Source organism: Anser anser, assembly GCF_964211835.1.
Source record: "Anser anser genome assembly, chromosome: 2".
NCBI classification, from domain to species: domain Eukaryota; kingdom Metazoa; phylum Chordata; class Aves; order Anseriformes; family Anatidae; genus Anser; species Anser anser.
The window spans coordinates 44,536,452-44,564,298 of NC_139721.1; the positions used below are offsets into that span (position 1 = coordinate 44,536,452).

The 27,847-nt window shown below is 42.4% G+C and overlaps 1 protein-coding gene and 1 long non-coding RNA gene across 2 annotated transcripts in view; one reads left to right on the top strand and one right to left on the bottom strand.

The window, feature by feature from the left end:
* Window positions 1-455: 455 nt before the first annotated feature.
* Window positions 456-2,104, bottom strand: LOC310893924. The gene is made up of 2 exons (XR_014579411.1): window positions 1,894-2,104; window positions 456-1,812 (listed from the first exon to the last, which is right to left on the bottom strand). It is a non-coding gene; the product is annotated as an uncharacterized lncRNA (long non-coding RNA).
* A 40-nt stretch (window positions 2,105-2,144) lies between these two features.
* LOC310893921 (ethanolaminephosphotransferase 1-like) overlaps window positions 2,145-27,847 on the top strand; it is a 56,202-nt gene continuing 30,499 nt past the window's right edge. The window contains exons 1-4 of the mRNA XM_083823433.1: window positions 2,145-2,248; window positions 20,664-20,732; window positions 25,268-25,376; window positions 27,470-27,544. Of these exons, the coding sequence (XP_083679559.1) occupies window positions 2,192-2,248; window positions 20,664-20,732; window positions 25,268-25,376; window positions 27,470-27,544 (310 nt within the window). The 5' untranslated portion in view covers window positions 2,145-2,191. The remainder of the gene's footprint in view (window positions 2,249-20,663; window positions 20,733-25,267; window positions 25,377-27,469; window positions 27,545-27,847) is intronic.

Here is a 27,847-nt window from a genome sequence, read left to right on the forward strand (position 1 = left end):
AGATAAGGCTGACTGGCCTGTAGTTTCCTCGGTCCTCCTTCTGGCCCTTCTTGAAGGTGGGAGTGACATTTACTTTCCTCCACTCTTTGGGCACTTCTCCCAGTTGACACAATTGAACAAAGATTATGAGGGTGGCCTCACAATCACAGCTGCCAGTTCCTTTAGCACTCGTGGGTGCACCCCATCGGGGCCCATGGATTTATGAATGTCCTTGGTTTGCCCCAAATCAAGGAAGTTTCTTAAATTAATGACTAGCACATGTCAGTATATTTTCCACAGTTTTCTCAAATGTAGTATTACTTGTGTCATAGCTTGTTCTGCGATGTTTCATACCCAGTCATTAGCCTGTTTCCCTCTGCTCAGTGTAGCTAATCTAAAGCTGCCTGCTTTGATGTGGTGATTAGCAGACACAGAACATGCTGAGATGTAAATTCATGCAATTGCGTTGTTACACATAGGCAGTCTTTTGCATTCTCTGGTTAGTGGAGCTTTTTTTTTTTTTTAATTATTATTTTTAAAGTGCTTATCAGCAAGACAGTTTTCACGGAAGAAGGGAAAATATAACTTGTGTTCTGTAACTACTATATCTATTTATCCTCTATATCAGTATCTTCCTGATGGCAATTCTTCTTTTTAAGATGAACTTACAGGACTGCAGAGAGAAAAAATAGTTTGTGACCTTCTAGCTTTCAAAAAAGCAAGTACCTTTTCTAACACTATCACACTCCTCACAGTTGTTCTGTTACATTTCTGCTTTCATGTTTGAGGCTTATTTGTGTTTAAGTTAGGAAATGAAAGCGCTAACTAGAAAATGGTTGGGTCACTTTTAGTAACTTACTTGCATAAAAAAATCTCTGTTGACTACAGCACTAGTCATGAGTCTCTTCTTAGATACCCATGCAAATTAACTCAATAACATAATATGACTTAGAAACACAATAGTAACAATGAGAGGTGAAGGGAATCCCAAATTAAAATCCAGTGTATGAGTGCACATTAATTTCAGGAGTTGGTTCCTGATAGTTATCAGATCCAAATACTTTAGCTTTCCTAACTGGAGTCAGGCATTAACTCAGTAATCTGAAGCTCAGTACTTAAGTTTTGGTTGTTTCCAAGAGCTGAAGTTTCGATGCTGCTATTGGAAGCAGAATGTGGATGTAAGAATGTCTCAAGTGATTAATGTGTAATTAATAATAGAGAACAATTGTATACAATTTGCACTTAGCTATTTTAACTTGTATATAATTCCTATCAAACCTGCAGAGCTTGTAAAATAACACTGGCTCTCACAATACATTAGGTGCCTGGAAGCGCTTGCAGGCCCTGAGTAATGGATGTTAATTGATTTTGTTTCTGGATAGATTCCCTTTGGCTAATGGGATCTCAGCCGTGATGTGCATGACTTCAACTCTCCATCGAATAGCATGCAGCAAAGGTAACGCAAGGTGTCAAGCCATATGCTTGCAGGCATTTGCAGCTGAAAGGCAACTCCACATTTTTCCACAGCCTCTTGCCCACGGCAGTGCCTCCCTTCTCTGGAAACCAGAAGGAGCAGCACAGCAGGATGGGGTGGATCTCTGGTGCAGGTGCTTGAACAGAGTTTAATATGGTTGGACTGGCTGGTCTTGGAAGTCTTTTCCAACCTTAACGATTGTATGAGAGAGATGCAGTATGCGGGTTGCTGCTTGCAACAATGCCAACAAAGTCTTCGCTCCTCAGGATCACCGGTTTCTGAAGCGCGTTAGTTTAAACGACGCCGTCCTGCACGCTGACTTCACGGGCACGCCTTGGCGCGTCCTACAACCACCGCACCTGCAATACAGAGCCCAGAAAGAATTGGTTAGCCAGAAAACCAGTTTCAGGACCCACCAGAAGACCAGTTTCAGGGCCCACCAGAAGACCAGTTTCAGGTCCCACCACACCGGTGCCCCCTGAACCACAGCCCGGGGGAAACGAAGGGCTGTGCGAGCCAGCGGCGGGGAGGCCGGGGGGGGCACGGCTGGGCTGAGGGGGGGCTCACGGGCCCGGGGGCACCCCCGTAGGGCCGGGCAGGGCCGGGCACGACAACCGAGGCCCGCCGGCGGGGGGCAGGCCCCGGGAGCCGCCCCCGGTGCCCGGCCCTCCGCCCTCCGCCCTCCGCCCGCCCCTGGCGGCCCGGCCCGGCCCTGCCTTCCCCGCCCGCTGCGGCGCGATGTGGCGGCGGCGGTATGTCAGCGCCCGGCAGCTGGACGGCTTCCGCCACTACAAGGTAACGGAGAGAGCCGGGGGCACGGAGGGAGCCGGGCTGCGCCCCCCGCCCCGGCTGCCCCCCGCATCCCGGGGGATGGAGGGGCAGGAGCCGGGAGGGGCTGGCCGGGCGGCGGGGCCAGGCGGCAGCGGAGGCAGAGGGAGTCTCGGGGAGCCTTCCCGAGCCCCTTTTTGCGAAGGAAGGGGGCGAGGGGTGGCTGTAAATCCGTGTTTCTGCACGGCGCCCGGTGCGGGTGGTGCTCGCCCGGTGCCGTGCAGGGGCTCGGTGCGGGAGCGTGCTTCGGCTTTGGGACGTAAATCGGAAAGGCAGATGAAAGCTGACTTGAAACGGGTTGGAATAAACCTCGTGTTTGCAAATAACAGGCCTGCAGGAGTCAAACGTCTCATTAACTGTTTAGATTTACCTGTTAGATTTACCTTACTGGATTTACCTAGGAACTATGTAGATTTACCGACCTTTACCACCACGTTACAGGTGTGTGCGGTGCTACCCGGGTTTGGTTCCCAGGACACAGCCCGTGCCTTGCAGGGGGTCTCAGTGGAGCTGCAGGTGCCCGGGATGTGCAGTGCCACCCCGCTGACATACCTTCACCCCGTGCCCTGGCACAACCACGGGGGACGTGGGCCATCCCCCGGCCAACCTCGTATTTTAGGCTCAGTTTCCCGAAGCAGCCCCACCTTGCGCTCCCCGTGCTTCTTGCTTCCAGCACGCGCCCTGCCAGCCTTGCCTCCGGCTCCTCGGGGCTCCCACCTTGCCCTGCTCGCTGCAGAGGGAATTATCTGGGAGCAGCCGTGCCTGCAAGAGCCTCCGCAAGGTCACTTAGCAGCAACTGGTTGTGCCAGCAGCTTGTTAAAATGTACTAACCTGTCTGGGCGTCTGCCGTGCCAGGGGATAAAACACGCTGCAGGCTGCATCTGGCTGCTGGCTCCGAGTTACGCAGGCCCCTGCTTGAACGGTGGAGCCACACTCTTGACTGAGGTTACCAGAGGAAAAATAACAGGCTATTTTTAGCCTAAACAGACATAATAGTTTCGGGATTAACTCTCCTGAAACATTTTGAGTTTGTAGTACAAATACAAGGAATTTGTGTTACAGTCTTCCTTATCGCTTGAGTAAAAGTAGCTGCAAACACATGCAGATGGAAAGAAGCGTAATACCATTTTCTTTTAAACTTGTAATCGCTGTATACTACTTAAGAATTACAGGGCGAATCATTACCTGTACGCAGAATTGCATATTGCAACACTTTAGTTGAGCGTATTCAAATTACTTTGGTTTCTCAGAAGCTCTGGAAAATATGTTGATAGTTTTCTTAAATCATAGGAATCAGCCAACACACTTGAGAAGTATCAGTTAAACTGTGCTCTGAAACACTAGGGTAAGTACGGGTTTTAGAAAAGTGAGATCAGACAGTGACTTCTTTATTATCTCAGGTGGCTCGGGACTGGGACACCCAGAAATCCACAAACCCAAATGATACAGGCTACACCCAGAGAAACACAACTGCGTGAGGTCAGCGCCGCTGAGCTGGTGGGGTGTCTGCACCACCTTCCTGGCGCTCCAGGTTGCAGGAGGAGGTGGCAAAGCAGGCGATGGCAGCTCTGCCCCCGAGCTGCCCTGCCTGTTCCTGGAGTGCAGCTCACAATGGGTTAAAGCCCTTGGAAAATGCAAGGGGAATGCAGCCAGGAGAGGCAAGGGGAGCTAATCACTGTCACCATCTCCTCTCCACCTCCTCTCCTCTCCCTCCCATGCCCAGGGCTGCTGCCACAACCAGAGCTTTGTTCTCACCCCTCCCAGGCCTGAGACAACCTCTTATTGCCCTCTGGCTGCCATCTCCCCCGTTCTCCCCTTCATCCAGGACCTCATCCTGCTCCTCCACCTTCCCAGCCCTGCTGAGGAGAACGCTCTGCCTTTGATGCTGAGTCAACAGGACTGGCACTAAACTCAGCTTACTGTGCCCAGCACACACCGGTTTCCTCTTTTTGCACCCACCTGGGTATCTCTGTAGCACGTTTCCTGGTGGACCCAGACCTACAGCACAGTGGAGGGTTGCATAGGTTGGCCCTGTGAAGAGCTAGGTAATCCCTGGAAGGATTTATTAGCACATGCTCAATATTGAGCTAAAACACTCTTGCTTCAGACCTGAAGCGTGCCTAGGAAACTAGATGGAGGCATCCGTCTCTCTATTGTGCACTATATTGCAGCATTATATTTGCACTAACATCGGTGGCTCAATATGATCTGCACTTTGCACAATTTCTCCACCAACAGCTGGGAGCCGATCACAACGCAGCTTGAAAGACTGACATGTGTAATCAGTTCCATTTCACAAAGGTAAACCTTGCATGAATAAATTGTTGATTTTCAAAATCTTCACACAGCTGAACTCGTTTCTTTGCCATGAATGCCTCAATTGTACGCCTTAGCCACTTTCTGTCTCCTGCTCGCGGTCGGAGGAGGGTCTTGGCAACAAAACCAGTACAGTTCTTTGCAAAGGGAATGGCAGACCTCATGAATGCAAAGACTTCCGCACCCTTTAGCACCATCAGGTGCGAGCGTATTTTAGCAAGCATTTTAGTTTAGATCAGCAGTATGCGTTTAAGCAAGTTTTTCCTCATTGACAAGCTTTGGTTCACGTCACAGAGCCATCCTGGAGCACACAAAATCAGTTCTCTTTGAATGACCCTAAAGCAGATGTATTAGGAACAAACTGGTACAGTTATGAGTGTTCAGCCCATGGAACTGTGCTGGAACCATTTTGGTGTAAAACCTTCTGAAATCCTTATGACATGAACATAGATCCTCAGTGCCAGCTATTTTACTTGCTATTTCGCTTTATATATGTATACTCCTGTTGGTCTACTCCGTATGTGAGCGAGGACATAGCCGGTCAGAGATTGTTCTGGTTGAAAGTGTGCAGTGAACAGATGGAGGTGTGACAGTAAGACAGATGCAATCCTAGGTGTTGCTGCTGCAATAACTCTTCCTTGCAGTTGCCTCTGGGGCAGATGGGCACGTACTGATTTCAGGACAATTGCAAGCACAGGAGATTTGCAACTGTAGAGCAGAATAAGCCAATACCCGGACTTTGTGCCGCTGCCTAGCATCTGGTGTGACTTGGCTGAAATGCTGCAAACAACTATAGCTATAGGACTTGGATCGTGTGATTTCTGCTGTTAAATTTGTTACCAACATGTTGCAGTTCTAGAGAAGTACCCATAGAATTTATGAAAATTGCATTTTCTGTCTGTTTGGATTTCTGTTGGAAAGATGCAGTTCTGAGATAGCCACGCAATGAGTACAAATAAAAGCAGAATTTGGTTCTTTATTTTTGTCCTCCTCACTAGAATGGAATATCATAGAATCACAGAATATCCCGAGTTGGAAGTGACCCATAAGGATCATCAAGTCCAACTCCTGGCACCGCACAGGTCTGCCCAAAATTTCAGACCATGTGACTAAGTGCACAGTCCAATCGCTTCTTAAATTCAGACAGGCTTGGTGCAGGGACTACTTCACTGGGGAGCCTGTTCCAGCGTGCGACCACCCTCTCGGTGAAGAACCTCTTCCTGATGTCCAGCCTAAACCTCCCCTGACTCAGCTTGACAGCGTTCCCACGGGTCCTGTCACTGGTGATAACAGAGAATAGGTCACCTGCCTCTCCACTCCCCCTCGTGAGGAAGTTGTAGACTGCGATGAGGTCTCCCCTCAGCCTCCTCTTCTCCAGGCTGAACAGGCCCAGTGACCTCAGCCGCTCCTCATATGTCAATGTTAATTCATATTGTAAATATGTAATATTATATTAATATAATAATATGTTAATGCTAATATGCTAATAATGCTAGTATGCTAATAATGCTAATATGTTAATGTGGAGCTCTTGTTGCCATTGTTGCCATTGCCTGTTCCTTTCACTGTGATTTTAGGGTTTCCCCTGCAAATCTGCCTTGAATCTTTTCTACAGGACATTTGGGCTGAGGTTTTCCAAGACAAAAAACTTGCACTCCTCATCATATTTCATGATAAATGAGATCCAAGAAAAAGGTACATGAGCTTGACTCAAAGAATGGGCTCAAAGAATAGGCTTTGCAAAGCATCATACAAAAATCAGATATGGTATTACAAATTCAATGGCTCTGTGTCCAGGTGGAGGCTGGTGACTAGTGGTGTCCCTCAGGGATCTGTCTCGGGACCGGTGCTGTTTAATATCTTCATCAGCGACATAGACAGTGGGATTGAGTGCACCCTCAGCAAGTTTGCAGGTGACACCAAGCTGAGTGCTGCAATCGATACAGCAGAATGAATGGATGCCATCCAAAGGGATCTGGACAAGCTTGAGAAGCGGGCCCACGTGAACCTAACGAGGTTCAACAAGTCCAAGTGCAAGATGCTGCACCTGGGCTGGGGCAATCCTAGACATGAGCACAGACTGGGAGAAGAACTCATTGAGAGCAGCCCTGCAGAGAAGGACTTGGGGGTTCTGGTGGATGAGAAGCTCAACATGAGCCAGTGCGTGCTTGCAGCCCAGAAGGCCAACTGCATCCTGGGCTGCACCAACAGAGGGGTGGCCAGCAGGGTGAGGGAGGTGATTGTGCCCCTCTGCTCTGTTCTTGTGAGGCCCCACCTGGAGTGCTGCGTCCAGGTCTGGGGGCCCCAGCACAAGAAGGATGTGGGGCTGTTAGAGCAGGTCCAGAGGAGGGCCATGAAGATGATCAGAGGGCTGGAGCACTTCTTCTCTAAAAAAAGGCCGAGAGAGCTGGGGGTGTTCATCCTGTAGAAGACAAGGCTCTGGGGAAACCTCATTGCAGCTTTTCAGTACTTAAAGGGGGCTTATAAAAAAGATGGAGAACAACTTTTTACTCTGTCAGATAATGATAGGACAAAGGTGAATGGTTTTAAACTGGAAAAGAATAGATTCAGATTAGGTGTTAGGAGGGAATCCTTCACTCAGAGGGCGGTGAGGCACTGGCACAGGCTGCCCAGAGAAGCTGTGGCTGCCCCATCCCTGGAGGTGCTCAAGGCCAGGCTGGATGGGGTTTGGGCAACCTGGTCTGGTGGGAGGTGTCATGGCAGGGGGTTGGAACTTGGGGATCTTTAAGGTCCCTTCCAACCCAAGCTGTTCTATGATTCTGTGATTCTATGATCCTATGATTCTATGAAATTAAGGTCAAAAATGCCACATTCTCACCTGGCGTGTCTACAGTATTCCTGTCATTTAAGATGTTTTTTAAGGTCTGAGCTCCCTGTGCAGAGAAGGGGACACCAAATGAGGTGTATGTGATTTCATTTCAGTGAGACTTCCGATACTGTCCCACATTCTCGTAAGTAAACTAGGTAGAGGTAACTAAGATGAAATCAGCATAAAATGGAAACGTATTCCTCTAAAGAGTAATTTTAAGTTCTGTGTCAAAGTAGGAGGATATATCAAATAGAGTCCTACCTACAGAGCTGTCTCTTTGTCCCAGCTCCATTACTGTTCAATACTTTCATTAATTGCCAGAACAGAGAATACTCTTGTAAAATTTTCATGTGACACCAAGGAACTTTGAAGAATAGGCTTATGATTTAATATGTTCTTGAGAGAGGGATATATAATGGCCAGAAATCAATATGGTAAAATCCAGTAAGTAAGTTACAATGCTTAAGGGAAAGAAAATCAGCATTTCAAACATAAAACAAGAGACAGCAGACTGCAAAACTGATACCTGGGGATCAGTGTGTCAGCAGCGTTGTAGCTGTTCTAAACAAGAGAAAAATGTTCTTAAGTGTGAAGTGTCATAGATATGTCAAAGGGGTTACATATACGGCTCTTCTTGAGGTACCACTCAGGTATCAGCTGGAATAGTGTGCCCTGCTTGCTTTGGCACACAGTTTACAGTCCACAAAATGGCTTTAAAAATATTAAGAGACCTAGAAAACACAAACCATGAGAAATAGTCTTAATACAGTAGGAACAGGAGAATAACAGCTAGTTAATCTTCATGCATGTCCTTTTAAAGAAAGATAATACGCAACCTTTGGCTGCACAGAGAGAAATTTAAGTTAGATGCTGTGTCAGCCTTGCATTGATAAGGGCTGCTAAGCACCAGAACAGCAGGTACTGGGAGGGGTTGTGTAATCATTTCATCGGTCTTAAGAAATGGTTTGATTTCTCTTAGGAGGATGTAAAACCTAGTGCTTAGTGTTAAAAACCAGTTGCTTACCACTTTTTTAGCAAAGTTTTGGCTGATGTGTTTTATTTTAATTTGCCAATGTGGTTATTTATCACAAGCAATTGGAAGGCTCATTACCTCATGGTAACTCGATCTACTTCCTGAACGTCTCATAAATGTGATCCTGCATTAGATCAAAGCTCTGGGCTGGAAGACCTCTCAAGTTACATCCCAACCCTCCTTTTGGTGAGTTAGAGAAACAGTATCAGGTCTGGTGATAGTGTTTCAAGGTTTGATCCTTCCTCTCATGCCCACATATAACAAAAGAGCAAAGTGTGTTCAGTATAGTACAGTGGATCACTTTGTGTAAATCCAGGACTGGACCACTGTGAAAAAATTAGAAGACCGGATTTCTGTTAAGTCCTTACACATTTCTGAGGCTACCTGTATACCTAGGAGATTCTGAGATGTAATAGATTCTGCTCACATTGTCTGAATAGGAGTTTTGTTTTCAACTCCAGTAGCACAATAATTTTACATGATTATAAAAAATTAGGGCAGGAGACTTTCATTTGTATATTTATCTGGAACTTCTTAGGAGACACTTAACACTCTTCATGGTTGGGCATGGATGGCTTCATGTACGATGAATACAGTGTTTATTATACAGTGTTTTTGCAGATGGTATTTTTAGTTTCTTTTTCCTAAATTTTAATTACAGATGTTATTTTAAAACAGCTATCACCAGTTTTATCAGGAGTAGTTAGTTTTTTAAACCACCTCAGTTTAATAAGGTGTTTGACTGTCTGAAGAACTGAAAAAGATTCCCTCAGAATAATGTTTTCTACTTTCCATAAAATCGGTGAGTCAGCAAGTCTCACAAAGAAATTCTTGCAGTCATCTTCATACTAACTACCTCAATGAATGACCTCAACAGGCTGGAGCACTGAGCTGCCAAGAACCTCATGCGGTTCAGGAAGGAGAGGTGCAAAGTCCTGCTCCTGGGGAGGAAGAACCCCAGGCACCAGCACATGCTGAGGGCACCCAGCTGGAAAGTCACTCTGCATAAAAGGACCTTACTGTCCTGGTGGACACCAAACTGAATGTGAGTCAGCATTGTGCCCTTGCTACTAAGAAAACTAGCTATATTCTTGGCTGCATCAGGCAAAGCATTGCCAGTAGGTCAAGTGAGGTGATCCTTACCCTCTACTCAGCACTGGTGAGGCCACACCTGGAGTGCTGGGTCCAGTCCTGTGCCCCTCAGTACAAGAGAGACCTGGACATACCAGAAAGGGTCCAAGGTAGGGCTACAAAGATGAAGAAGTGCCTGGAGCACCTCTCCTATGAGGAGAGGCTGAGAGAGCTGGGACTGCTCAGCCTGGAGAAGAGGAGGCTCAGGGAGATCTTATCAGTGTCTGTAAACACTGGAAGGGAGGGTGGAAAGAGGACAGAGCCAGGCTCTGTTCAGTGGTGTCCAGTGCCAGGACAAGAGGCCATGGGCACAAACTGGAGCACAGGAGGCTCCCTCTGAACACCAGGCAGCACTTCTTTCCTGTGCAGGTGACGGAGCACTGGCACAGGTTGCCCAAAGAGGTTGTGGGGTCTTCTCCTTGGAGATCCTCAAAAGCTGCCTGGACATGGGCCTGGACATCCTGCTCTGGGTGGCCCTGCCTGGGCAGAGGGTTGGACCAGACAGCCTCTAGAGGTCTCTTCCAACCTCAATCATTCCGTGACTCTGTGAGTTAGAAGACTGGGAGTATAATTAAATTTGGTGAATAATATGTAAAATAAAACAAATCATTCATTACTCTTATGTTTTCTCTTGCTATATGCATGTGTAGAAGAGTCACAGTCTAACTGAACTACATAACTCTGAAAGACTGTCTTCATAGGCCCATGATTTCATGTTCCTCATCCTGCTGTAATGGTAGCTGAGATCATAATGTGGTGTACCAAGAGCTCTGTAAACATTATTTTCCTTATACATATCAAATGCTAATGCTAATGAGTCAGCAACATAATGAAACCATATCGTAAAGATGTTGCATTTGATATTACCTGCTGCTGGACTTTTTCCCAATGATGGTGTAATTGTACATATTTTTGAGTGCTACATTACACCCATGAATTTACAAAGGTTTTCTGTTCATGAGATCACTTCTGAGGCAAATACTCTGGATATAAAGTGTTGTATGCCTTGCTGAGTCTCATAAAAGTGCAAATAACAACCACATAATTTCATTTTATTGCTTATCAAGAGATGCTAGTGTTCTGAAATGCTTACTGTTTTTATGTGGCATATGCGAGGCTATGCTTACATACACATTTATGTATTTATATGTATTTTTGTTTATTCATCTGTGTTTTAACAGAAGACTAATTGATAAGATGAATCTGTGAATTGGATGTGGATTATTTGCTTTAAAACTAGGGGAGCCATTCTTTTACAAGGGTTATTTTGTAGAGGGAGGAATTGAGTTTTTGCATCTTTCTGTGAAGTATTGCCTCTCTTTTGTGCGTCAGCATACTGGATCACACAACCACTTAGCACATGTGGTACATAGCCTCTGCTTATCATCCCTCATGAAAACTGCAACCCGCTGTTATCTGCCTGCCCTTTTGGGCCTAGAGCAGTTTCTTTGGGTTCCCCAGAGGTTTGGGTACAAACCCTGGCAGAGCTCCAGCTGGGTGGGAATTCTGGCTACTGTTTATGCAACGCAAGTGTTTGTACACATACACAAAGAGATATAGCACAGAATCCTAATGTCATTTCCTTTTGCTGTCTGTCAAAGACAAGTCTACACAAAAAATGCACAGAAATCAACTTCCTTGCCATGTCGGGGCATATTTGAATAGGGGTGGTTAAGGATCTTTTTGTGCAATTCCTTGAGAGTGGGCAAGCTTGGTTTTTAGCAGGGTTTGTGCTTTTGCCAGTCTAGGCTAGCCTCTGGCTTTCCAGCAACAAATTTGCACCTGCCTTCTGTTATCCCTTGCTCAATATTTGTTCATATTTCTGGGTTCTTTTCTGTAATTTTCTCTTCTTTGTTAAGTGTTTGGACATGTTCCATTACACAAACCCTTCACCTGAAGACAAGATAGGCAGCACCCTTAACTACTGTTGATTGAAAAATGGTTGCTGACTTTCAGCATTACCCCTCTCCACCTCTCCCTGGTTTGGGTAATGAATTGGAATTGAATGTATTTGGATAATGAATGTCAGTAATGGATTAGATCTATCTTATCTCACACGTTGAGCAAGAACTTAACTCTTGGGGCCAGCATGTTATGACTTCTTGCCCCAATACGTGCTTTTCTGTCAGTAGTAGTGTGGCCCTGCTGTCTCTCACAGATCCCACATTTCAAGCATAGTCAGCAGACCAGGCCATCAGCCTCTTACTCCCGGCAAATGGGACTGTGGGAGGCAGGAAGCTGAACGTGAGCCTTCAGTGAGCCCTGGCAGAAAAGAAGGTCAACAGAATCCTGGGTCATATTAACAGCAGCATAGCCTGAGGGGAGTAATTACCCCCCTTTACTTGGCATGTGCTAGGCCTTATCCAGAATACTGCGTTCAGTTTTGGTCCCCCAATACAAGAAAGACATTGACAAACTGGAGCAAGTTCAGTGGAGGACCACCACGATGGTTGGGGCCGGAGCACTTCCCTCATGAGAAGGGGCTGCGAGACTGGTGCTTGGTTGGGCCTGAGATGAGTCAGCTCCAGGCACACCTAACACCAGCCCCCCAGTGCTGACCTTCTGAGGTCCCTTCTGACCCGAACTACCCTGTGATCCTAACCCGCGATTCTGTGAAGGAATGATGAAGGGTGAAGGAGGCAACGGCACTGCTCTGCAGACAAGAGGACGGGCCGCTAGCAGGCATGACTCCCTGAGAGCAGCCTGTCCCGACCTACAGCTCCACATGCCCCATGGCATCACGTGTATGTGTTCATACAGATCTCCATTAAATGACAGGATGTGGCATGTGGCCTAAGGCATGTGTCAGAATTCCTGAAAATGGGGAGGGAGGTCTGAACGATGACTGTACATCTACAAAGTATCCATAGCACAGCAGTTTATGTAATAACAGCTTCCTAACGTCTTAGTAATATCAACCAGAATTGTTGAGTTGTCCAAATCATCACACTGTGATTTGAGCATTTTACTAGGAATATTTTAAGGATAAGTGTAAGGATAACTTAATCATATTTCTGAACTGTGAGTGTGCATAGGCTAATGGAATAGAAGGGGAGAAGGTCAGGGCACAGGGGACCTCCCAGGAGCACAGCTTGGGCAGCCTCTCTTCTCTCACCATGCAGCTACATCCAGCACGACCATCAGATAACAGAGCCCACAGCCTCAGACCCTCCAAAGAGACAATCATTTGCATCTGAGGATGTGACTGCATGTTCCCCACCCCCTGCTCTTCTCCAGGCTAAATTACAAACCCTTTTCTTCAGTTTCTACTCGTGTGTTATCGGCTTCAGCCCTAGATGTCTTAGAGGCTTATACTTCCTGGTCTTAGGTATCAGTGACCTAATCAAAGTATAGATCTATGGACGGGGGGGAAAGGCAGGGTAGTCCAAACTAAGCAACTGGACATACAAAATCTGAGTCATTTATTTATGAATAATTAACTAAGTGATGGTATAACATAATTTCATTATTAGAAGTACCGGACTTGTGCTTTGGAATATATCAGCACTTTTAAACTGCTGAACATTTGGAATTTATTTGGCATCCACGATGTTGTATAGCTGTCTTGTTGTATAGTTTACTTCTTTCCCTTTGTGAAACTTTTATTAAAACCCAAGACTCTGTCCTGTAACGTATACAAGCCTGTAAAAATACATATAAAGTACAATTAAAAACCTTGTGTTTAATGCATTCTAGGTATCTGGAACGTGGATGGAAAATTATTACCAGATGTTTCAGTGTTCTCTTTAATTTTTTGTGTGGTTCCGGAAGTGCAAAATGCCGAAGAAGGAAAGTTTGTGTTGCATAATTATGAAATAACTTGCCCAGAAGGGAGAATTCTTACTGAGCTCTCTTAAATAACACCTGATTGATCCCTGAATTAGGAGGGTCATTTCCGTAGCTTAGGAAAACACAAAAACTCATCTAATGCAAAAGAGGATATACCTCACTTAATCCATTACCATTCCTCTTGTCTTGTATGTTAGTTACCAATCTGGTTGTGGTGACATTTTTTAAGCAGGGAGGAGATGTGACAAATAATGCTGTAGGAGGGTATGTATAGCTGTTGGGTCGCTGTGATGGCTGGGGACATACCTGGGGGCTGGGGGAAATCAGGAGCCACCCAGGGTGAGCAGGACAGGGCCTGGCAGCCAGGACCCATCCCACCACCCTGGCCAGGAGCAGGGCAGGCCTGGGGACACCAGGGCAGTCCCAGCCCTGGGCATCAGGCACCTTCCTGGAGATAGAGATGGGTTGAGGTTGGGCCAGGATGCTGGCGCATGGGTAAGGGTAAGTCCCAGATCAGTGGGTCCATGGCCAGGTATAGGGCTCCCACTGAGAGATGCACCCAGAAAACTTGCAAGGGTAAACACTGTCAAGACTATGTGTAATGCCTTCTTCTTTATCCCAAATATTTTAAACAAAACTAATAGAATTTTGGACTGATATAAATCGTATTGGAGGGATAGTTGGGTAGTTAGTAAGACATTATCACTTATTTAAATCTTTTTTTAATTTTTATTTCAAAGATATACCAATGAACATCAGGTTTTCAAAGCATTTCCATCAGCAGACCCCCCAAAATTTTCCAAATGACCAGGCCAGATGACAACAAGCTTGCGTTTATGCTTGCCTGGGAAATGATCAGGAGATGTTCAGGTTCCACCATTGAAATGTGCCACTGTACAAATGTTGTAGGAAACCACTCTGTGGAGTTACTATTTTCAATAGATAACTTACTGAAAGACCATAATTTTGCCTGAGTTAATTTTGAAAAGTTAATTTAGGAGGAGGATAAAATGATTTGGTCCATTCCTCTCTTTTTCATTCATTTGAACTGACATAAATGACTACAGGTTCAACATTCATTTAAATCTTTGATAACACTTTAAAAGTCTGATAACATTTTGAACCTGTTTTAGAGTGGGGGAACAAGATAATTTATGTTGAATAATGTACGTAGGGAGCTTATTGCATTTGAGCTTCTTTCATTTTGATGCCTCCCCAACAAGAAATATGAAGTACTTTATCCATGTACCATAGCCATAGGTTATCTCAATTCACCAAATACTCATCTTGAGGTAATGACATGCATGCGTAGAACTGCTCTGGTGCTTCTCAAGGCAAATACTGTTACCTTGTAGTAACTTCTTTGCATGTTCTCACCCTTCTTCATCATTCACTCTTTTGCCAGGCATTGCTAACAAATATACGCGCGCGCGCACACACACACACACACACACACATATATATATATTTTTGGCATGGATAACACAAATACAATGAACACTTGACTTAAGAGGTGACATGGAGGTTACCCATGCCTGCAGGACCACATGCAGCACATGTATGCAGCTGTGGCTCTTTGATATTGTGCCTGAGCTTGCTGAGTTTGCTTGCAGGAAAATGGCAGGCTTCACAATATTTATGTCCTTCATGTACATCCCTGCATCGTTGTTAGGTGGTTCTCATCTTTTCTGTGTGGGAACAGCTAGTGTGTTTTTCCATAGCAGGCATCTAATTTCGCATTAAATGTTGGAGGGGTCACAGAACCTTCAATTCAATGTATTGCAACCAAAACCGTGATTGCTATCTGATATGTAGCTGTTTTAAACATTAGTTTTTCTGGGAAAGAAGCTTTCCAGCCTTTGCATTCTGGATAGATTTATTTATTTCCTTTTGCAAAAGTGAGCTCGAGCATAAAGCTGAGCTAATTTGGGTGACTTTATTTGAATACATTGGTACTGTTATTGCTTATACTTAAATTATGTATACAAACATGACACTTCTAACAATATTGTGGCTGTATCCTTTGCTAGATACTCTTAGGGTGAATCACAGTCCATCTGTGCCTCAGTCTTGCAACATATACAATGGGGATAATAAAGCCTGCGCTGATTCATGAAGTTCTCGTGAATTTTAATGAACAGGTTGAATCAGTTGATTTCTGGGCAGGAATGTAAAGCATTGAAAATCTGTTGCTGCTAAGATGAAATCAACACCTACAGAGTCATTATGATGCTAGCAGTTCAGATGTAAACAATTCACAACAGTTCTGCTCTGAATCTCAGAATGGATGTGGCTGTATTGCACAGTGCGGTGCTACCTGGAGTAAGACAACTGAAGTAACAGAAAAGCAATAGTCTGTTAGCATAATGACCAGCTTGAGTTAAAGTAAATATCTCCCAGCAAGTAATGCAGCTACATTTCGTGCAACTTGCTTTCTTTCCTGACTCTGAAGTTTGTGTAGATATATGTTTTATATTCTTCTTTTTGTTGTAGTCATTCCAAAATTTTATTCTTGGGATACCTCCATAGTGCAGTGCTGGAGAGGGCCAGGGACCCTAGTGAAGATCCAGATGCCTGCCTTGGTTAATGGTTGGCTCACTCTCGTTCTTTTTTCTTTTCCAGAAGCTGTCTCCAAGACAATAGCTTTGTTTTGGAAATAGTCCATTCTGGAGGCATTATACGGCATTATGGGGCTTTCACCATCCTTCAGCACTCTCCCAGCATGGGCATTTGGGCCTTTGAACATGCACAACATTCACTCTCCTGCTATGAAAATGCCATATTACTGGGTTACGATGTGGTCTCCGGGTTGTTTCAGATACTTTGAATTGAGATGTACTTCTACTCAATGCTAACCGTGTATCAGCTGTGCAGGACCAGGTAATGCAGCCCCAAGCCCCTCCACCAAGAGCAGTGAGGTGTGGATGTGACCAGTTTGCAGTAACAGGAGGTGTTGCCAAGCTGTGTGGATGTGAGCCAGAGGGTAACATTTGTCACACATTGAGCAGTGAAGTCCTTGGTCACGGAGACTGATTTGGACCCACTGACAGGCTGGCTCTGCTCACCCCCTCTGGACCAGTTGCCTCTTGTATTTGCCCGTCTTTTTTCTCTCCTGTGTAGCCAAGCCTTTGCTCATTCTCTTTCCTCTCGTTTTCCTTGCTCACTTTTCTTTCCTTAGCCTGCATTTGCTTACTGTTTAAACCTTCATCCTCACCCCTGCCCTTTGCCTTACCCCCCTTGCCTTTCCTCTGAACAGCTCTGGCTCGATGTGCTGGAGCGGCTGGGTGGAGGTCAGCACAGGGAGAGCGTGTCCGACACGTGCTGCACACGTACGTGTGTGCGTCTGTGTGCATTGCCGTCTGTGCCTGCCCTCTGTATCGTCCTCTGGTAGCAGCCATTGCTAACATGGAGAGGAAAAGCAGATGGCTTTCAAAGAGATATCAGCTATCTAAAAAAAAAAAAAAGTAAACACCACCAGAAGTTAATTTTGAGCCTGGCAGTAAGAAGGAGCTGATCAATGCCATTTTTCCCATTCTCCTGCTACTGCCATTCCCTCCCAACTATTGCAACTTTCTTTCTGTAATAATTAATAGAAGCTTTCTGATTAACCCAAGCCCTTCTTCTTCATGTAAGGAAAAGGACAACCAAGACCCCTTTTCTAGTGCAAAAAGGGTTTGCCAGAGAGTGCTTAGCACTTGTATCACTTAAACACCTCCAACAGTCCTATCCTCCACTTCTGACTTTTAACGTAAGCGCCCTGAAAATGTCCGAGTTATGCAGTAGCAAATGGCAGTACTTTTTTAACGTCATGTTCTGCTATGCTCTCACATTCACGTTCATTGATCATAATGTGGGCATATTACCAAGTAATTTACTTTTATGGGAAGCTACGATGATTAAACTCCTGAGGATTTAATGACCTTGAGGTTAGTAGATTCTTCGGAGCAGAGCAAAGCGGAGTGTTAAACTGTATAGCAGCTTTTATTTGTTAAATATTATTTTTGCCATGACAGAAAACTGGCAGAATGTTTTTTTTTCCATGTATGTTTCCTTTGGTCTGACTAAAAAAAGTTACTGAATAGGGAAGAGCAAATTTCCATTCTTCTTCACGCCTACTGAATGTTCCGTCCCCACCCAGAGGACGGCAGCTCGTCCACAGACGTAGAAGTGACCAGGGAGCAGTGTGAGGGTTCTTGAAATGTCTCCAGGTGACACAACCTGGCCATCATCCTCATTTTTTTTTTTAGTAACAAGTAAAGACTGTTTTGATCCTTGACTTTGGAAACCGTCAAGGAAACAAAAGTTGACTGTGTCTTAAGTTTTCCAAAATATCTCTGTGAGAAGAGAATCATTTTGAATAAATAAATTTTTTCCTTTTTCTCCTGGGAACAAGTAGTTGTTCTGGAAAGCCAGTGAGTACTTTGGGTAGAAAGCCTCATTTTGCTGCTGTTACTTAACAAGGATTGTATGATTTTATTGATGACTCTGAAGGGCTGGGGTGAGGAGGAGAAGGAGAAAGCCAAAGAAGAAAGAGCAGGAGGCAAGGTGAGATATTGTGCCTTCTTATTTAGGTATGGCTCAATCCACTGAGCTTGCTGGTCAGCAAGTTGTCACATACCTCAAGTAGTCTTCGAGTAACAGCTGGGGGGAGGTAACAAGCAATAGTTACAGAGAAGCTTTGGTCTGATTCCTGGACACCTGCGACCTCAATAGCACTAATGAATACTTTGAATTTTCTCCCAGTTTCAGTGTATTCCCTTAGTTCTCAGGTGAATTAAGTACTAGCTGACTATTCTATTTGCATAGGGATTTTATGGCTTGGTGTTATTGTTATTCTGGCATTAACATAAGCAAATCCTACATCCCAAATCAAACTGGGCTATTCATATGGAAGCTGTGCCATCAAAGGATCAATCAGTTGTAATAACAAGTGTTTGAAAGATAAAGTATAAAATACAGTATGTGGAGTTGCAAATACATACATAACAGTGAAAACTTTAACCTGCAAATTGATTGTGCTTATGTGATGTATTTCAGAATTTTAGTATATATTCTGGCAGAAAAGTTGTTGATGACGTAATTATGTCATGTTTTAGATATGGGTGGAAGCAGCAGAGAAAAATGATACACATAAGTGAAACTTCACGTATCTTTAGAAAAAATAAGTACACTTCACTAAACTGTACGTTAATCTGCCCTGTCTGACCAGTAGCTGATAGGTGATATTTCTTAGATATTAGTCAGTATCTAAGAATATTCTTGTGTGGTGGCCCCCAGCACATGTTCATCCTGGAGAAGTTCATCCTGGAGATGACAAGGCTGTGGGAAGACCTCATTGCAGCCTTTCAGTACTTAAAGGGAGCTTATAAAATAGATGGAGAGCGCCTTTTTCTAGGTCAGATTATGATAGGACAAGGGGGAATGGTTTTAAACTAGAAAAGGATAGATTCAGATTAGAGGTTAGGAGGGAATCCTTCACTCAGAGGGTGGTGAGGCACTGGCACAGGCTGCCCAGAGAAGCTGTGGCTGCCCCATCCCTGGAGGTGCTCAAGGCCAGGCTGGATGGGGCTTTGGGCAACCTGGTCTGGTGGGAGGGGTCCCTGCCCAGGGCAGGGGGACTGGAACTTGATGGTCTGTAAGGTCCCTTCCAACCCAAGCTGTTCTAAGATTCTATTAATATGTATATGTTCATGACATATAGGTATGTCCTAAGTTTTACAAGCATACTACATTTATTATCTGTGATCAAAACAACCACAAATTTAAAAATAACTACCAATTTTTTTTTTCCAGAAAGTAATTTAAATACATCCTTTGTATGCAGATAGGAAAAGGAAATGTGGTAAAGCCCTCTGTAGGCTGATACCCTCAGGAGCTCAGAAAGATTGGATGAGAAGTCATAGACTGTGAACTCAAAAATGGAGGCATGCTGCATTAATCTTTTGTCCTGCTGGCACTTGTGCACTGAAAGCTCTTTGACAACTGAGGTGTGCAGGTTAAGTGTGCGTGTTAAAGTGTGGAGAATGGGGATACTGAGATAAAGATTAATTTTGCCAGACCTCAGTCACCTAACAGGTGCCTAAGTTTAAGATAAGTGTCTAGGCTCCTTTGATAATTAATTAGCTGAAACAGGTATTTCAAGAGTGTGGGCTCATCCCATGTGCAGTTGGCTGAGATAGGTAGATAAATGAACTATAGAGAGAGCAAACAATGAGCTATTCATCAAAGCTAGGTGAAACGATAGCCATCGTCAGCTCTTCCATGCGTGGACACCTTCGACAGATTATGGTCTAATGAGTCACTATCTTACTCTTATTGCCCGCACACAATGTTTGGACAAAGCTGTGTACAGATATATGTGATTCTTTTTGGGAGTCTCATGCATCATGCTAACAACACACGCCATGTATGTTCTTTCAAATTCCATGAATTTCTGAAAGAATTGCATGTCCTCCCCAATAAATATAGCTTCTGCTGCTGCAGACCTGCCAGTGCCCAAGAACTTGGCTGTGAACAACATTAGCCATGAATATTGTTCGTGTGCATATAGTTCTGGGTGTGTGCTCTGAAATCTGAAGGCAGGCTACGTCTTGATAGTGTCCTCTGCGAGAAGGTAGACGACAGCAATTCAAGGCAGGCTGAGATTTCTGAAATACTTTGCAGAAGTTGCAGATATGCACTTATTGGAATTTTAAAAAATATGTAATATTTTTACAACTCTGTCCAATAGGAAAATTTTGTTGTGGTAATGAACTATGCTATTCTAGAACATATTTTTATGGTAACATTATCTTACATTAATTAGCACAATGGAGATATGACTGTGTCCAAAGCTGTGTATCTCTGTGAGATAATATTCCACTTACAACCATATTCCATATGCACGATATTTTTTACACCCTAGTAATGAACTGCTGCTGAGGCTATGCATTACTGACGGTGCAAATAAAGATATTAAATGAAAAATCTAAGAAATGCAGAGTCTCATAGGATAGCTTATAAAATGATTGAGAATTTAAAAGCAAAATGTGATTGCAGAACTGTTTGCCGTTGTATCAGCCCAGACCTTTGATTTTGTACATAAAGATACTGGCAAGATAAATGTAAACCAGGTTGGTGCCATTAAATTAAATTAGAGCTGTAAGAACGTTCATCAGAATAAAATAAATTTGCACCAGTCACACCCAGAATTATTGTTCTTAGATGCTGAAGAGCATACAATGATAAAAAAAATACGCATTGTTCAGTGCTTTGTTTTACATCTGTGCTTTTTTTCCTTACAGTACAATGCTGTGGATACAAATCCTTTATCTGTGTATGTTATGCAGCCCATCTGGAACAAAATTATTAAGGTAAGGGTCTTATTTAACAGAATATCACGTGATAATATAAGAATTTATTTTAGACACAAGAAGTATTTTCATTTAAAGGTACATATTGGTTAATAAAGCTGAAATTAAGACATCCATATAAAAGATAACAAATTACTGGACACATATAAGATGAATATGTGTGGATTTAGAGTTTTTTTTTTTTGTGGGAAACAAGGTTTATTTGTTGTGTTTTTTTTTTCTTTTTTCTTTTTCTGGTCATTATGCAGCAGGCATCAGTTTCTGTTGCATCTTTCATTAAACAGCTTTGCAGACATTAAAGGGTTTACTTAGTACATACTATTGTTGCACAGCATATGCCACCTAACAACAGCATGGCTTTATCTCTGTGCTGTGCAAGTGATTTTATGCAAGTGCTGTCTCATTTTCTCCCAAGGGTACTTGCTTTAGGGAGCTCGGCATTTCTCTAAGAAGCTGAAAATGAGAGCGGTTACCATGATCACCGTAACGATTGGGAGATGGCATCCCTTGAATGCATTATAATCTGCAGTTTTTAAAAATAAAACTGCTCACAATTAGCTTTGCTGTTGTTGGCAAAAGCAGAGGCTTTATCTCAAATAAATATAAACTTTATTGATCTTCAAGGAAGCAATAACTTCTGCACGTCTCTGAAATGGAAATCTTTACAGTGGAGCAGACTTAAAGGAAAAGTATATGCAAGAAAAATGGATGCAAGTGGTCTGCCATGTTTGAGTTTTATAATTCAGCTGTTGCTTATGCTTGGTGCAGCAAGAAAATTGTAGTATCTCATTCATTACCTCAATGTAATTTCTTAAACTGTTCATATGTCCTAACTTCAGAATTAAAAAATAACCAGAGCCTGGTATAAAAAGAAGGCAATTCCAAGATGTGAAACTAAATTCAATAATTCTGTTAGGAGAAATTTGTTTCCATTCCCATCCCAATATAGAGGAAAACACTGAGGCAGAGAAGCTCCCCCAGCACTCAGGAGTCCTGTGCAGATGAGGCTTTACTGTGCAGCCATGCTCTGGTTTGGGAGATTCAAAAATATTTGACTGCTGTCAAACTGAAGAGAAAGTATCACCAGAGAAAAACTTCCTTTGGGGTTGAGTTCTTCTAACAGTTGCAGGGTTTTCCTGGCAGGAAAGCATCAATCTGCTTGACAGTCCCCATGGAGCATCGAGTGATAGGCCCCATGAAAAGTGTTTATATATGTTATATAAGCTTACATATGATGTTTACATATCTTAAACCTCCTTAAATTCTAGCTGAGCAGTATTTTGTTCACTTCGTGCTGGAGGAGAACCCAAAGCAGAGCACAGGGCTGAAAGAGGGCGATCTGAGTGCAGAACCAAGGGCTGGAGCGGGTGCTGTCCTGTCTTTGGCTTCCCCATGGCAGCTTTGCCACCGTGCATGAAACTATTAACACCTGCATGAAGCTATAGGGTAACAATTAGCTTTCTCTACGCGCTCTCTAGAATTATTCTGATTACGCAACTATATTTATTCCTAATGAATTAATTCAATGCACAGTCCTTTTGCCTTTAATTAAGATTTGTGTTTTATAATAAAGCACCATCGCTTGCTACCTGATGGATAATGGACAGCATTACTTAGCTCCTGTACTCACTGAACCTTCTTCCTGTATTTGTATTCATGAGAAATCACATTTGTGCAGGACAATAAGAGGAAAAGGAGGAAGTCCCCCTAGGATACACAGGTGTATGCCAGCTCCATTGAAGTCAATTAACCGACCCCCCAGTTGCCTTATGAACTTTGATTTTATCATTAGAATCATGCGTGAGTAGAATTTTAGTGGTCTCAAGTGACTTACTTAAAGAATATTTCAAGTTTCACCAGAGCCTTATATAAATACATGTACTTTACAGATTATTATCCACATAGGCAGTTGATTATATTAAAGCATTTGTTGTTTGGATTAAGGCTTTAAGCATGAATGACTGTGGACCCATTAAAAAAGAAATCAGTATTTTGTGGAACTATAAAGAACATTTTGCAAGAGAGCAGATGTTATTCTTCCCAGCGGAGCCTCTGGTTGTATTAATCATGTAGTGCACCAATGCATTAGACTTCTCCTGTCTGTTAATTAGATAATAAAGTTTGGAACGTGTTCTTTTGTAGGATACTAGGATACTGGTAAAGTCAGGATGTGTTTTTCCAATATGTTTGAGAAGATAATTTTCACCACCCTGTGATTTCTGAATTGTGAAATAGAGTGATGGTAGTGTAATGCTAACCAAAAGAATAATGGGCATTGACTATAACAAAAGGGATTTTGCAGCTGGAATATTTTCCAAATACCTAGACAGATTAGGTCAGTTAGGGATCAAAACAACGACTAACTGGAGGAGAGGCTGTTTTCCTGAGGACTGATCTCTTGTAACTGTTTTTCATTGCAAGTCTGCCAAAGGGATTGCACATGTAACAACATGCTTTGATGGTTTCCTTCCTAAAATACAGGTTAGCAAGACAGTGGGTTAAAGTAATGTCCTCATGTTTGTACTGCATAAGTAGAAATTATTTCCCATAATAACTTAATAATGATATTGAGGCTATTTAGAATGGTGAACCTAATTAGAAAGCAGACATTTATGGCACCTCACTTTATTCAATTGACAACAATTATTATGAATCATGTAGGAGAAATCAGTCATTTAAAACAATACATTGGATGGCATCTGTATATCCATGTAAACGGTTCACACAGGAGTTGTCTAGAGGCACTGTTTCAATCCCATTTTAGAGTAAAATAGACCAGTCTAGAATTTCTTCATCAGCATCTGTCCTCATTTCATGTAAGATCACAGACAGCAGACAAATCCGATAACAGAAAATTTGTAACAAATCCCCGTTTTACTAAGTTTCTGCATCCTCAGGTATCAAAAAGAGATGTGATGCTGTCACTGCATCCACAGTGTGCAGTTGCTTTAGTAAGATGAGTTTGTGCAGCGAAGAGAGTTTTCCTTATATGAACCCTTAAAGGAACTTCAGGAAACATGTGCTATCACTTGTTCTTAGGGATTTAGAATTAGGGTTTGATAACTCAGAATTATATATATGTATATATATATATAGTTGCTGTGTGCATTCCATTATATACTTTAATTACTGTACAATCTGATATACAGTGTTTTAAAATTACTGACAAATTCCTAGTCATAAGGAATACAGCTACCAGATTTTATATTTTTTTCCAATGCTGTTAAGGAAAACATCTAAGAAATATAACAGAAAAATATTCAGGAATTTTCATCTGATTTTTGAAAGCTTACAGTGTATATTATCAGTTGTACCAATTCTCTTGAATACTATTGTTTGCACTATACTAGCAGAAAGAAGATCTAATTGTGATGGTTAATCTGTCTAACAGTCCAATTTCATACATTTTTTTTTTTACATAGAAGTAGGAGAGAGGAAATGTAAAATGTATATAAATTAATATCTGTTCATCTGTCTGTCCATGTATCTAGTCCAAAGAAATTAACAAAAAGTTTGATTTCAAAACTGATGTTAGTATTTGAAATCGTTCTGCTTCATTTTCTATAATATTTAAACTGTTTCGTAATATTTTATAGTGTTGAAGTGCATTTCGAGTCCTTAGATGCTGCAAAGAATTTGATTATAAGTCTTCGATATTTTTACATGTTGCATATATTGATATGGTTTTTGAGTTACTGGAGTAGCTGCTATTTAGACAATATTTCTGCAAATATGCTCTGTCTAAAAATCATGTAGACAGTTGTATATATTATTTCAGAAAATATTTTGGAAAAAAATGGGCTACTTGGGAAGAGCGTTACCATAAAGGACCCCTGCTGCAGTGTAAGGAACACCTGAAAGCCACAGGGGATGGATAGCTGAGAAGGGTTAATGGGACAAGAAATTAGGGGCTTAGGAGGAGACAGAGAGTCCTTTTCAGTGCTCTGCAAAGTCAAACGAATTAATGTAGTGTTCATAGTTTATGGCTGAAGATGGGGACCCTGCAGAAAGTTACTATCTGGAGAAGTCAGGAGCTATTTGCAATGAGTTCTTCTTAATCTAAAAGTGTCTGTTTTTGTTGATGTTTGGAATTGGAAATTATTAGCGTGTTTTAGAAGAGCAAGTTTCCTTGTTGCAGTGTGGGAATAGAAAGCTTAGGAAAACCCTGCCACCTAGATGCTGAATTGCCACACCGGGGTGCTGTAGGCTTCTTTCAGTTGTTCCATACAAAGCTTTCCTTGGTGTCTGGGCAAATAAGGGATAGCGTATAACAGAGGAAATGCAACATTTTTATGTTAGGCTTTTACTGCAGTCACAACGATCAAAAGCAAAAGGGTGGCATTTGAAAATAAATTGCTCCAGAAATTAAAACGGTGTTTTACTTTGAAAATGGAAAAACATGCTGTAATATGAATATTGATGATGTCATATACAGGCTTCTCCTTTCCTGATAAAAAATATAAAATATTTATTCAAAATAGGACTTTTAATTTGAAAGAGGATTTTTCTTAGATTTTCTTTTTTCTTTTTAACAGATAGTGCCTTTGTGGATTGCTCCCAACCTTCTAACATTCTCTGGATTTGTCATGATTTTAGTTAATTATTTTCTAATATCTTTTTATGACTGGGACTACACTGCCTCAGGTAAATATCCTTATATTGTAATTTTTCAGAATTACAGAGCTGCTTCTGTCACACTTCTGAATGATACAGGGGGGAACACATACCTGAATCTTACACTCATTCCCTTAACAGAGCTTCATGTGCATATAGGAGGGTCTGACCTCACACGTGGCATTATAAATTTAGGTCATTTTATTGGAAAAACTTAATTTCATTCCTAAATATGGGTTTCAGGATGTGCTGTTTGAACTCTACAATAATATCCCATTTTACTTAAAGTGTGTGCCAGGATTTTAATGCACAGTCAAAGGACACCCTAATGTTCTTCATAAAACTTTTGTTGGTTTCGCATTTCCTAATGCCTGAATCCATGCCTGAATGAGTTAATTTCCCTTTCATTACTCCATAAAAAATTCACCTCCTCTCCATTCAAGACTGCTTCTAGACAAAGAAGAAATAGTTTCTAAACAAATGCTTCTTGAAATTCTCAAAGTCCAAACCTGTATTTTCTCCTTATGATAGACCAAGGCAAAAGCTATTTGGAGCTGATTGCTCCTGAGCGTAGGCAATGTTCAATTCTGGACTTCTCAGGCCAGTTGTTGAAAAAAGAAGAGTGGTAAGCATCTCCCAGGTGATTAACATATAAAGATCTTTGCTTTTCTTTAAATTAGACAACTTGGGCAAAGCTTAGCACTTTATTTCCTGAAATAAATCTTTGTTACTTTTAATTTCTTGTGCACGTGGTTGGATTTGGGAGGTACTCTGCAGTGAGCTGTTTGTACGTTTATTGCAACAATTCTAGAAGCAGAGATATTTGCTAGCAGTTTTGGTTTAAAAATGATCCTGTATGAGCATCAAATTTTCAGAGGCCATGAATCTCCTGTTACATGTTGTGTAACTACCTGCCCTCATACTTAAACACTCTCATTTTATTCCATACAGCTGATAATTACCAAGTTCTGTAATAGTATAGCATCCAGCACTGGTCTCTTGATGGGACAATTTCATCTTGACACATTCCCAGTAGATACATGTTGAACTCGAAGGTATTTGAGATTGTGACTGAAGTATGTTCTTCTGTGTGCCGTTTGCAAGCCTGCTCTTGGTTTCACAGGAGCACAGTGTCCATCATTTCTGTATTGATTGAAAACGTTCCTGCAATCTAACGAGTCTTTTGAATATCAGATATCTATTCCATGCGAAGGATCAGGAATAAAAGACTTAATTTCCTGGACAGCTGTTTTTCATTCTGCAGTTTGAAAACGTGCAGCTAGGAGTCAGGAAGTGCCGTCTTCTCTTTCACTCCGGCAGCGCGAGGTGTTGAGTTGAGAGGAAGGTGCTCGGGAGCGTGCCTTCAGGTGCTGGGTCCGGGCGCACCCCTGGGTGCAAGCGTTCCCTCCTGCAGGAACCTCAGGGGGCTTCGCAGAGCTTACTGATGGGTTGCTGCAGGCTCACGATGGAGAATGTTTAATTTGAACAGAACGCTCTTTGGAAAAAAAAGATTGATTTCTTGGAAAATAACCTCGGGCTATTGCTGTCAGAAGAGCAGTGACAGAACCTCGTGTTCTGTCTAATTCAGCTTTCTTTCCCGGATTCATTAAAAATATTAGGCACCTTGTCAAAAGGAAAAAAAAAAAGGTACTAATATCTGTCCTAGTCTAAGGGCAAAATTTTCCTGTTCAGATCTGTATGTTAAAACTGCCATACAACTGCCATTGGTGCTAATAAAAATGATTAGGCTTAAAAGCTATTATTTTTTTAATATTACATAGACATTAACTATTTTTTGATGGGTATTCTTCCCATGACCTGTGAAAATTATTGCTTAGCTTCTATTATTATTTTGTGCAATACTAAAGTCTTTTCAGGACCAAAACCCTTTACTTTATCTTCTTTTCTTTACAGCACAAGTATATTCAAGCCTGGTCATTGTTTGCTTGAAATGGTAGAGCTCACTGATGACCTAAGTTGATTGAAGGTCAAAACCAAATACTTAATTCTGTTTGCCATTGTAGGCTAATCAGTGGCAGCTTGTATATATGTATATGCATATCTTGGTGGATTGCTTTGATATTAACCACTGCTGTACTGACTCACTACCCAATTTATTTCAGGTACCAGTCCTGGACTTGTTCCAACCTGGGTGTGGCTGTTCAGTGCTTTTACCACCTTTTGTGCTTATGCTTTAGGTAAGGTACAATGGAATGATTCACACATCTGACGTTGTCATGTAGTTTTATCTACTAGTTGCTAGGGCTGATTCCAAGATGAAGAGCTATAGTAAATAAATTATTGCTCTCCAAAATTGTTCTCTGAGATGAAAACAAAAACAAAAACAAAACAAAACCAATAAGATTAAAGAAAAAACACAACAATTTTTAATGATATATTAAAGCTTCTATGACTACAGCTCTTATCTCTGAAGTTCATTTTTTTAGAGGAACAATAGAAATCATTGCATAGCAGCAGTCGTTGCTATTTGGTTTCATAAA